The sequence below is a fragment of the Pagrus major genome, chromosome 17 (assembly GCF_040436345.1).
Source record: "Pagrus major chromosome 17, Pma_NU_1.0".
Taxonomy (NCBI): Eukaryota; Metazoa; Chordata; class Actinopteri; order Spariformes; family Sparidae; genus Pagrus; species Pagrus major.
The window spans coordinates 16,746,997-16,760,101 of record NC_133231.1 but is presented as its reverse complement, the minus strand read 5'-3'; the positions used below and the strand labels follow the sequence as shown (position 1 = coordinate 16,760,101).

The window sequence follows — 13,105 nt, the reverse complement described above, 5'->3', positions numbered from 1 at the left end:
AGGATAACGTATATCTAATAGCAATTGAGAAAAATGTGTAAAAATTTAAAACATTTATTCTGCATTTTGTAGGGTTTTTTTCTCAGTATGAACTTTTTGTTATATTTAATCATGTAATACAAAAACAAGCTGCCTTTAGTTTTCGGGTTTGTGTTTTCATCTCAATAAACATTTGATCCCATAAAAGCCCCTTTTGAACTGGCAAACTAAAGTGTGATTAAAGAGTGTTTTCTCTCTCTCTCTCTCTCTCTCTCTCTCTCTCTCTCTCTCTCTCTCTCTCTCTCTCTCTCTCTCTCTCTCTTTTGCCCATCAACTACATCTTATCCTGTCTGAAAGTTCGGTCAAACTCAGGGAGTTTTTCCCCGCTGAGTTGAGTGTGCTCTGTCTAGTCGTCTCAGTCTGATCCCTCTCCAGGGTTCATTCCCCTTTCTGATCTGATGCCGTTCTCCAGGAAACATTCGCTCTGAACGTCAGGCTTCTCCCCAGTCTCTACTGAATCTCATCACATCAGTGGAGAGAGGAGTGTGCAGACTCCTCTTTCACCCAAGTCCTCTGCAGAGAGGATATAGTAACAGTACAGATTGGATGTTGTCCTGTTCATGTGCTGCAGCATGACATTTTAGCCGATCAAAAGCATGACCATGGAACAACACGTGCTTTGGTGAGACAACGCAAAGTATTTACCAATCAAAACATCAATCAATGAACCGATGCCTTTTGATTCAGTGTTGCTCAATACATCAAACTGAATTAAAAATTATTTTTACAATACAACTACTGTAAAAAAAAAAAAAAAAAAAATGTTTGATGTCCTTAAAACTTAACCTGATGATCCTTTGCTGCCCTTCATTCCCCAGCCAGGAGCTCACTACTGATTGGTACATCTCCCTTAACTTTGATTTTTTTTTTGAGTTACCAAAGAGCTCCTACAGGATGTGTGTTAATGTAATGGCTGTTTAAAGGAGGCTGTTTACAATGAAGCATTGTGGAATGCACAATGATACCAAAAGGAATGAGGAAGCAGCGAAAATAATCTGGTTGACTGTTGCGCAAACCATCCTCATACAGACATAAAGGTAGGATGAAGACATGTTTTGAACGGGTAAAATAAGGTGACTGCACTTTTTTTTAAGGTGATGGCAGGTTTATTTGTTTTTTATCAGTTGGCTTTTCTGCTTCTCCCTGTGAGAAGATTTTTTTTTTACCTGCTCCTCGAGGTAAAAAAAAAAATCAATGTTAGGTTACATGGGCACAGTTTGTTAGCATTTAGAAAAATCTCTTTAACTAAATTAATAGAATTAAACAACTTGGAATAACATGTCAAACGTTTGAATTAGTTATATACATCTCTTGTCATTGTCATCGTACTGAAATGGTTCCTGTTCACGGTTTAATTACCTCATCAGTGATATTTGGTCAGACCCGGCCCGTTTGGTCACAATATTATCAGCCCTGTCAACCATTTGGAAAAATAAAATCAATCATTAACCTGAAGTGTGTTCTTTCGTCTTCTTCATATTGAAGCACTCTGTGTGCTGTATAATTTATTTGTTGATTGTATAATATACACAATCATTTACCATTTTTCTTGCATTTTATTCTTTCTTTTGTAGATCTCTCTAGTAAAATGTTCACCTTCCCAGAGGAAACCCAAACAGCTAATGTGAGACTGACAACATCAGGGCAGGATTTCAATGCTGTGACTGTCTGTCTCAGGTAGTGTTAAAGTGCAAAATTCATGATAAAATATTCATATTTTCCAGAGTGGTATGTAGCCTATAATGAAATATGAAATGTATTTATCAGTTTATTTCTTAAAAGTTAAGCTATATGTACCATTGTAGCCGCCAAAAAGAAACAACAGGCCACTGCTACTGCTGGGGGACCTCCACCTGAGGGGGACCTCCACCTTTATCTTCAATAAAGGGACAGGACATGGTTGGCTGAAAAAATTGTGGTCTTCTCTCTCCTTCTTTCTGTTGTCACCCTGTCTCTCTATTTTTAATTCTGTCTATCTCACTGTCGAACTCTCTGTCTGTCTGTCTGTCTCTGTCTGTCCTCCTTCTGTGTTTCTACACTGTCTTAGATGCACTGCTTAAATAGTCGAGGCTTGTGTGGATTGACCTTAATTGGATGGTTATTTTACCAGCCAATCAGAGACGAGGGTCTACGTGGTATCTTTTTACCTCATTTCATATCCAGCACTTGGAGTTGCATTTGATGTTTAACTTCTGCTATATAAATGGGATTTTATTGATATTTGAATTTGCAAACAATGTAAGTGGTGAGACATGATTTTTATAATCTTTCAATTCACCTCACAGAACTGTCGTTTGGGAGTCTGACATTCTTTGACACAGAATCAGAATTCCTTTATTGTCCCACAACGGGGAAATTTGTTTGCCACAGCAGCCAAAGGACAGAATATTTACCAAAAAAACAATAATAAAAAATTAACAATATAAATTAAGAAGACACACAGCTAAACTAAGCCTGACAGTTAGCCTGCCCCAGAGCAGGCTTGTTCGGCAGCATAAGTTATCATGGCTACTAGGCGGAGATTCATTTAAGCCACGGTGATGGAACGGAACTCTCACTTAATTAGGCCAGACTTATCGAAATAAGCGAGGCTTTTCCTTAATCCTGCTTCATGGAATACCCCCTTAGACAGGAAAGTTAATGTCGGCCTTGACGACGTGTGCAATAAGTTTGCATAACCTTAACTAAGTATAACAAGCTCATGACAGTTTGCTGCAACTGCATTAGCCTGTTTTTCTTTTAGCTACCTGTTCAGTATCGCCATAGGGACATTTCAGGACTCTCTCACTCTCAGAGTCATTGAGGCTTGTTGGACTGGAAAACAGGATTGGATTCACCAGACTTATAACTTCTGTTCACATTGTTTTCTTTAATATGTTTGTTTCTTAGTATTGTAGTTTCTATTGTTGTTTGTTTTTTGCTTATCGTTTTTTTGGATGTGTGTGTGCAATATATATCTTTAATCTGCCCCTAGAGTCATCCTTGTGTCTTGCCTTTTTCTAAACTTTAAAGTATCTGGTTGAGATCTAGTCAAGTCAATTTTATTTAAATCACATCATATCAAAGTCGAGAGTGGGTGAGTATAATTAGCTAATTCTGCTAATTATACAAATTGCAAGTATTGGCAACTAAGGTAAATTGCAAGGCAAAGTATTATTTGGATGGAATAAAACTTTGAAATCGTAAGTACTTGGAAGAAGGTAGTATTTAGGTGGAATCAACCTTCAAAACTGTAAATAATGAGTCAGAAAGTATTGTTCGGGTGAACCAACCTTTTAAATTATAAATAATTAATCAAAGTATTATTTGGGTGGGATCGACCTTTAAAATTATAACAAAAAGTATTAAACTAGGGCCCTGATAGTGCAGCCTCCGCTACTGCAGGAATGTAGTATTGGGGAAAGGAGGGGGAAACAGGCAGGGCGAAAACAACTGGAAAAACAAGAACAAACAAAGCTGCCACAGCACACCCCACGACAATGGCTTGAGAAGGGGGGCTGTTTACAATGAAGCATTATGGGACACAAGTCTTCACTCCAACAGGAACAAGGAAGCAGCAAGAGTATAAAACAGCAATCCTGTCCACTGTTGTGGAAAACATCCAGACTTCAAGGTAGGAATACAACATGATATCCAATGATAAATGGAGTACATTAACGTGACTTTTGCCGAATCTGTATTGAACTGTATATTGTTTAAGGTGATGGCAGGTATCAGTAGATTAATTTGAAGCACTGGTGGTTATTTTAGTTTTAATAGCAACACAACAGCAGCATTTAAAGTGAGTATTTTTGTTGGTTTATTTGTCTTTTTATCAGATGGCTTTTCTGCTTCTCCTGGTGATGCTGACAGCATGTGCTGCAACTCCTCAAGGTAAAAGAAAAGGGAAATTAATGATAAAGTTAAATGTGTATGAATGCAGTTTGTTAGTGTTCTGGAAAAAAAACTTTTTTCCTACGTTATTGTGATAAAACAACTGGAAAAATCAAACGTTTGAGGAAATTACTAATGTTGAGTACATCTCATCATTGTCATCGTACTGAAATGTCTTTTATATAGTTTGATAACTAAGATTTTTTTCTTACAAACTCTGACACAAAAGAGGAAGAGAAAGATGCACCGAAGAACCAGTTGAAGCCTAAAAAATCGTTTTTTAAAATAAATAAATATCTTGTGTCAGTGTTCCTGGTTCAATACTTGTGAGCAGTGACGGATTGTTTCCTTGCAGACATGAAAATCTCCAGACACAGACTCCTTCCCTGGACTTATCAGCAATATTTGGTGGGACCGGCACGATATCATCAGCCCAGCTTCTTTCCTCAAGCTGTGAGACTCCTCAATTCATCCTCAGCACTCTGCAGGCTTTAAAAATAACTATAAAAATCATTCAGAAATAGCCTTGTCTTGCTGATGCTCTCTTATGCTTATGTATAGCTCATATAGAGGCATCAGTATTAAATTGAGACTGTTCAATAAGCAATTTAAAGTTACTTGTAGCACATTTAAATGTTTTATTATATTCCAACTGGATATTCATTAGTTTCATTGACAGACTTGACATCAAACTATGTTGTATTTCCACTTTTAACAATGAATTACTTATTTTATTTGCAAAAGAACAGAACCAAACAGAATAACTTTTTTATTTAACTTCTTAATAATAATATGTGTTTAGTCATCTTCCACCAAGAGTTGTTATGAAATCTTAAATGGCCATATGGAGAGCAGTGCTTCCACATATACCATCAAAGTCTGTGGTTCAAATGCTATTGCAGGTTAATAATTTTGTGTGAAACAACTTTAACCAAAAATGTAGTAAATTCAGCAGTATGTATGCATGTATCATTTTCATTATCCCTTATTTCCCTTATTTTGTAGATCTCTCTAGTAAAATGTTCACCTTCCCAGAGGAAACCCAAACAGCTAATGTGAGACTGACAACATCAGGGCAGGATTTCAATGCTGTGACTGTCTGTCTCAGGTAGTGTTAAAGTGCAACAAAAGAACCCACTATCATAAGCATCATCATCTAAGTATCATGTTAGATAATTTTTTTCTTTCCTTGCTTACAGGTCCATTACAGACCTTGCCAGAAGCCACGCCCTTTTCTCTGTGTCCACACCCTCTCGTGACAATGCCTTCCTGATATTCAAGGAGGCTGCAGATGATATAATTAGTGTTGATGTCGTGAATAATGGTGCTAGATTTGGAGGTCAGGACTACAAGTTAAACATGTGGCATCCTATTTGTTCCACATGGGACTCTGAGTCTGGTCTGGTTCAGCTGTGGTTGGATGGGAAGCCCTCAATTAAGAAATTCACTAGAGGATCAAACATCACTGGACCCATTGTTATCCTCGGACAGGTAAGTTTAATTGTTAAACATTATAGTATCACAGAAAATTCAGTAGATTGCTGCGTTTGAATTATTGTATGTTAAGTAATGATTTCAGATCAAAAGTTGTACAGAATAGATGCAGATACAAACATTCTACAAACTCTTTGCAATCTCTACAGGAGCAGGATTCCTACGGTGGAGGGTTTGACCGTAGGCAGTCTTTCGTTGGCATGATCACTGATGTCCACATGTGGGACTACGCCCTCTCATCCTGTGAGATCCAGCGCTACGTGGATGACCGAAACTTCTCCCCAGGGAACGTGCTCAACTGGAGGGCGCTGGAGTTCCAGACCACCGGAAGAGTGCTGATAGAAAATAAACAATTACCCTGTTACTAAAGCCACGCTAAAATAAGACCTCCATGCAAGGTCTTTTCTTTTGAGTATGATGCTTACACTCTGCAGACCTTAACAGTGGTTATGTATAGCTTTGCTTTGTGACTTTAATCAGCTTGGATTTCAAAAGAAAGAAAAAAACATTTTTGTTGATGTTCCTCTTGACAGTTCAATAAAAATGCCATTTTTACAGTGTAACCCAGTTTCAACTCCATCATTCTGACTCAAACCGTTTAATAATATTCAGCGCATCAGTGGAGGGCAGTGGTGTCCTGGGCATTTTTGGCTCCTTGATACCATCTGAAAAAGACTTGATGCAACGCATTTGTTATGTCCAGCGTGTTTCAGAGGCCCAATCCACCTCTGGGCTCCCTTGTGGTGCTCCTGTTCAAAAGTGCCACAAACTACTCTTTGTATACTACATCTGTGTACATCAGCCGGAAGGCAATTACGACGTTATCCGATTAAGACAGTGGTACTGCTGAAAGATCTGAGTTGATAAAAAATGTTTCACCTGTCATGTGATACCCAGGATGCCCATCCTATATGAAAGGTTGTTGAGGCTGTATGTATAGAGCCAAACGGGGGTCAAATGTCTTGTCAATTTAAAGACAAAATTATAAATGAAGGCTAAAATTTGAAACTGAAAGCTCAAGTATTGATCTTGAACCTTGACAGTGAAGCAACAGTGATTACCACTGCACAATCAATACCTTATGTCAGGACAATTAGAATTTAGCATGGGATGCTATTGCAACATCTTTAAATAAGACTATTGTGCATACCCTGGAATTCACTTAATTTAAGGTCAACATGCAGCCACATTATAGCATTAAATCCTGATTAAGAAAGATCTACTTTTACTACTACCAAAATAAAATTGACTTCCCAGAGAGCAAAATTGTTGTGGCGCAGATCAGGCCCGCACCGGACACGTTCATCCGGCCCACATACCGAGTGGAATGAACTGAATAAACCAGTTGGCCCAAGAAACAAGAACAAAACAAGCTGCCACAGCATATACCATGACAATGGCTGTTAAAAGGGTGCGATTCACAATGAAGCATTATGGGACACAAGTCTTCACTCCAACAGGAACGAGGAAGCAACAAGAGTATAAAACAGCAATCCTGCTCACTGTTGTGCAAAACATCCAGACTTCAAGGTAGGAATACAACATGATATCCAATGATAAATGGAGTACATTAACGTGACTTTTGTCTGTATTGAACTGTATATTGTTTAAGGTGATGGCAGGTATCAGTAGATTAATTTGAAGCACTGGTGGTTATTATTAGTTTTAATAGCAACATAACAGAAGCATTTAAAGTGAGTATTTTTGTTGGTTTATTTGTCTTTTTATCAGATGGCTTTTCTGCTTCTCCTGGTGATGCTGACAGCATGTGCTGCAACTCCTCAAGGTAGAAAAAAAAAAGAAAAAAAAGGGACATTTACGATGAAGTTAAATGTGTATGAGTGCAGTTTGTCAGTGTTCTGGAAAAAAAAACTTTTTTCCTACGTTATTGTGATAAAACAACTGGAAAAATCAGCCAAACGTTTGAGGAAATTACTAATGTTGAGTACATCTCTTGTCATTATCATCATACTGAAATGTCTTTTATACAGTTTGATAACTAAGATTTTTTTTTCTTACAAACTCTGACACAAAAGAGGAAGAGAAAGATGCACTGAAGAATCCGTTGAACCACTTTTAATGAAAGCAAGATGCAAACGAAGAAGCCTAAAAAAGAAGGCAGGGTCATTATGTCAGTGAATCTTGCTTTGTTGCCAGACTGTGGTGATTTTTTTTTGTCGACACGTTGTTTTTCCCTCAGTTTTGTTTGGGAAAGGTTCCTGTTCGCAGTGTAATCAGCAATATTTGGTGGGACCGGCACCGTCTGGTCACGATTTCATCAGCCCAATCAAAATATGATGATAGTCAAAAAAGGCACTTTTAAAACTTTGTTTTAATGCTGTACTACCAGACTACAGAGAAGCTTCTTTCCTCAGGCTGTGAGACTCCTCAATTCATCCTCAGCACTCTGCAGACTTTAAAAATAACTATAAAAATCATTCAGAAATAGCCTTGTCTTGCTGATGCTCTCTTATGCTTATGTATAGCTCATATAGAGGCATCAGTATTAAATTGAGACTGTTTAATAGGCAGTTTAAAGTTACTTGTAGCACATTTAAATGTTTTATTATATTCCAACTGGATATTCATTAGTTTCATTGACAGACTTGACATCAAACTATGTTGTATTTCCACTTTTAACAATGAATTACTTATTCTATTTGCAAAAGAACAGAACCAAACAGAATAACTTTTTTATTTAACTTCTTAATAATAATATGTGTTTAGTCATCTTCCACCAAGAGTTGTCATGAAATCTTAAATGGCCATATGGGGAGCAGTGCTTCCATGTATACCATCAAAGTCTGTAAATTCAGCAGGTTTCAGGATAGTTACCACATGTGTACTTTTCTCAAGCATGTATAATTTTTATTATCCCTTATTTTCTTTCTTTTGTAGATCTCTCTGGTAAAATGTTCACCTTCCCAGAAGAAACCCAAACAGCTAATGTGAGACTGACAACATCAGGGCAGGATTTCAATGCTGTGACTGTCTGTCTCAGGTAGTGTTAAAGTGCAACAAAAGAACCCACTGTCATAAGCATCATCATCTAAGTATCATGTTGGATCATTTTTTTCTTTCCTTGCTTACAGGTCCATTACAGACCTTGCCAGAAGCCACGCCCTTTTCTCTGTGTCCACACCCTCTCGTGACAATGCCTTCCTGATATTCAAGGGAACTGCAAATGATATAATTAGTGTTGATGTCGTGAATAATGGTGCTAGATTTGGAGGTCAGGACTACAAGCCAAACACGTGGCATCCTATTTGTTCCACATGGGACTCTGAGTCTGGTCTGGTTCAGCTGTGGTTGGATGGGAAGCCCTCAATTAGGAAATTCACTGGAGGATCAAACATCACTGGACCCATTGTTATCCTGGGACAGGTAAGTTTAATTGTTAAACATTATAGTATCACAGAAAATTCAGTAGATTGCTGCGTTTGAATTATTGTATGTTAAGTAATGATTTCAGATCAAAAGTTGTACAGAATAGATGCAGATACAAACATTCTACAAACTCTTTGCAATCTCTACAGGAGCAAGACTCCTACGGTGGAGGGTTTGACCGTAGGCAGTCTTTCGTTGGCATGATCACTGATGTCCACATGTGGGACTACGCCCTCTCATCCTGTGAGATCCAGCGCTACGTGGATGACCGAAACTTCTCCCCAGGGAACGTGCTCAACTGGAGGGCGCTGGAGTTCCAGACCACCGGAAGAGTGCTGATAGAAAATAAACAATTACCCTGTTACTAAAGCCACGCTAAAGTAAGACCTCCACGCAAGGTCTTTTCTTTTGAGTATGATGCTTACACCCTGCAGACCTTAACAGTGGTTATGTATAGCTTTGCTTTGTGGATTTAATCAGCTTGGAGTTAAAAAAAAATGTAATTTTTGCAGTGTAATCTTGGCCACAGTTAATTTCTATTCTGGTGATGTGGCCCAGATTTGGGCCATTTCTGGTTTCTTCTGTTCACGCTTGGCTTACATGTGGCCATGGTTTTGCCTGCTTGTAGCTCTGGTCTTGCAAACAGGAGTGGATGGCCCAAGTGCCATCATTACACGCGGTATGTGGGCTGGATGAATGTGTCTGGTACAATTTTGCTATCTGGGTTGCTAAAAGAAAATAAATCAAAGGCCATTGGTGGTCAAGGTGAAAATCAAATTGGAAGACCTATGGCAGATAACTAATGTGACAGTGCTTTAAACCTTCTTATAATAGACAACAAACATATTTTTTATTTTTTGTTTATCTGCCCCAAACAGCCAGAGTACTTAGATTGTACACTAGCCGTAAGCTAACGTTAGCAAACAACGAGTCTATGTGGTTAAATTCAGGAAAATTCTAGGTGAAATTAATCACCTACTCACCACAGACTCTGCTTCTCTCTTTTCTTTTCCCCTCTCCTCTCTGTAATGTAGTTCATGAAGTGAAGTTCATTTGCCCTCTAGCTCCAGTCAGAAGTCAACATTATGGAACATAAAGACCTGCAAACGTAGGTCAGCTCCGTGGATCGCTGCTGCAGTCAGGTTGATAAACAGGAGTGAAGATAAATCCACTTTTTAATACCAATAGTTAAAAAGTAATCTCTGATATGGGATCTATGTCGTTTTTTCCCCATATAAAAAGTAAATAATTGAAAAGTTGAAAATTGAATTACATATTCTAAAAATCTTTCTGTTTGTAAATTGCTAAAAGGGTTACAAAGGCCACTTTTGCATTCATTGTACATTGCAGCGTTTTGACAGGGTTCACTTATATCAACAATTAATCAAGATGATGTTTTATGATTTAATAGTTTATATTAGAAACAATGTGACTTGGGAAGTTTAATGCCTGGATGGAGCAGTGGCTTGTGACAAAAGTATATTCCTCCTCATTTTGTGGCTTTTCATTACTTTTTATCCATCTCGTTCTTTCTGCTAAACCTTTTTCTATATATCAAAATGGTGTCATTCATGAATTCTCTTCATTACTTTTACTTTAGACAAACAAGACCAAAAACCTCTGCAGGTGAATTCATTGATTTCATCTTATTCAGGAAGTTTGAACATGCACTCTCACTGACCTTGTATACATGACCTAGTGTTTTGTGCTGATTTTCGTGATTGTACATGGGCTCTTCAGTCTGCAGGTTCTTTTTAAAATAAACTGGCTAATGCCTTTTCTGTCATCAATATGTGTGGTGTACTGCTTGATTCATTAACAATAACCAAGTGAGACAACTGGTCTTTGGCCAAGTTCTTTTCTCTGAAGGTCATGTAACATTCAGGCTACTTGTAAACCTCCAGAGATTTTCCCAATAAATTAGCCTGCACGATCTGAGCTGTAGCAGTACCACTGCTCACCTTAACCACCTCTCTTTTGACATTCGTGCTGAATCAATTAAGCATTATGTGCTGTGTGAGAACTCAGAAAAAGCCCCTTGTGGTACGCTGGCTGCTTCCTGATGTAATGGAGGGTAACTTTTACCTCAACAGAGTGAAGGATTGAGAATTTGTGCATATTGTAAAAGTCTAACACACCAGACAATAAGGAACACTTGGGTTGCTTGGGATGCTATTTGCCCCCTTGATGTCCTGGGCCATGGTGCATATGCCCCATACTGTGCTGAGTTATACAGTCTAAAGTGCAATCCTGGGGCATTTTAGAGTTAGACTTTTGATCTGTATTAAAAATACTGTATCAAAATTTACCATATGAGTAAAAACGTATTTATCTATTTCAGGCAACAAGACTCAATTCTTCTTTGAACCCTCACATAAAGCAGAACATTTTCATGTAGAAATCCATTAAATAGATTTTCTTTTTCAGTGAAAAAAACCTAGAAACAAAACAGAGTATTTAGGTCTTTTAACATTCAACTTTTAAACAGTTTGCGAGGCACTTTGTTGTGAATGTTGAATGTCTGCACAGCCCTTGGATTTCTCTGAATGAAACTGCTGGAGAGACGAGATAAAACATCAAGACAACCTCAAGAGCAGCTTGTCCTGACAGAAAAAGAAGCATTAATACAATGTTCTGTGGTAACCAGTCTTAACCTGTGAAGAACTAGCCTCTATTTTGGGTCTCTGCTCGATAATTAGCAGTGTATCTCTGCAACTACAAGGTCTATTTGAATAATCAAGGTATCATAATAAAGGGAACACTTGAAATATTTGTTCAGATGTGTAAGTATAAGTATATATGTCACTGGGTCAGAGTAAATTAACTAGGCGCACTGCATAAATGAAAGATTTTTTTTTTTATTTTTTTTTTACAATTTTAGAATGAATATTCCTGATGCATGCTGCAGCTGCAGCTCCAAATCTCTAGCAAACCATCGCAAAACATCTGAACATTGACTCTGCCACTTTTATGCTAATAAAGTGAATCAGAACAAAATTAGAGAGGTTTGAGTGAAGGGTACTCAGGCGGAATCGCCAAATGCCATTTTGGCACATTTTGGCGCCATCTGTGCCATTTAAAATTTTTCAGCTACCTAACCTAACTATATATTTAACTTATATGTTACCATAGGCGCTCAAAAAATAGTCCAATATGGCTCTGCTCGGGTTAACAGGTTAAAAATGTACAATCTACAAACCACATAATAGATAAGTGAAGACATTTCATACAATGAACCACAATGTATATATGTATTTGAATTCTTTTTACTCTTCAGTACAAGAAATGTCAAGTTAAATAGTGTCAAGATCACTTTGGTACAAAATATCAGTGTTACCTTTCATTCAGCATGCAAGTGTACATTTCACATCATGCTGCCCATGATTTGTGTCTTTAGCCACAATTTCTGCTGTTTATTTATGTTCATATAAGTGAGCGTTAATGGCTGGACACACATAATCCTATTATGTGTGTCAGGGTAGCCCGGGTGTACAAAATTAAACACGAGAGGAAATGATGAATGTATGCTAGCTTGTTTCACGGCTTTTCTGTACATTGCTACATCATAATTCGTTCCCTGGGCAATATTGGAATACTCTATCTCATTACATCAGCACATACACACACACACACACACACACACACACACACACACACACACACACATACACACACACACACACACACACACACACACATACACACACACACATGCACACAGCCCAACAGCAGGAAATAGGCTAAAATCAACAGCAGTTCTTTGGTAATAGGAGAATAATACAATGCGAGAGGCTGTGAGGGTTTGCAGATTGTGTGTGCAGATAATATCGTTAGATGCGAGATAACAGGATGTTTCTGACTAAACTGTTCTGCTCCGGGCAGAAAAGGCGCTGCATTCCTCTTGTAGCACCAGACTCTGTCACGGCGACAGCTGCTACACCCTCTTCTCTTCCCTCCTCTGCCTCTGGATCATCTGATTAGTGTTGTATAAACTAATATATCATCTTCTTCCACAGCTGCCATTCTGCACCTGTCCACCAGCAGTCACCATTGACTTTCCCACCTCTGCTGATCAAGTCACCTGTCTACCCAGCTGCTCCTGATGTGCTATCATGCTGCGTTCCATACAACTTGGAATTCAAACATTTCTGACCTCCTACTACCAAAAAATCCATTAGGCTTGCTTCTGGTTTCTGCCTCTGTTGTCAAAGTGAAAAGCAAAAGCATCTATTTGGCAATATTTTGGATTGCAACCCAATGCTAATTCACTGAGAAGTTGGAGGTGTGCATCCTGTCGCCTGCAGCTCCTCGT

General features: G+C 38.3%; 2 protein-coding genes across 2 annotated transcripts; both read left to right on the top strand.

Moving 5' to 3' along the window:
• The first annotated feature begins 3,857 nt into the window (after positions 1-3,857).
• Positions 3,858-5,842, top strand: LOC141012339 (serum amyloid P-component-like). The gene is made up of 4 exons (XM_073485798.1): positions 3,858-3,912; positions 4,918-5,020; positions 5,112-5,403; positions 5,556-5,842. The coding sequence occupies exons 1-4, from the start codon at positions 3,858-3,860 to the stop codon at positions 5,772-5,774; spliced, it is 669 nt and encodes a 222-aa protein (XP_073341899.1). The 3' UTR covers positions 5,775-5,842.
• A 1,295-nt stretch (positions 5,843-7,137) lies between these two features.
• Positions 7,138-9,161, top strand: LOC141012371 (C-reactive protein-like). Its single transcript, XM_073485832.1, has 4 exons — positions 7,138-7,192; positions 8,305-8,407; positions 8,499-8,790; positions 8,943-9,161. The coding sequence occupies exons 1-4, from the start codon at positions 7,138-7,140 to the stop codon at positions 9,159-9,161; spliced, it is 669 nt and encodes a 222-aa protein (XP_073341933.1).
• The last annotated feature ends 3,944 nt before the right edge of the window (positions 9,162-13,105 follow it).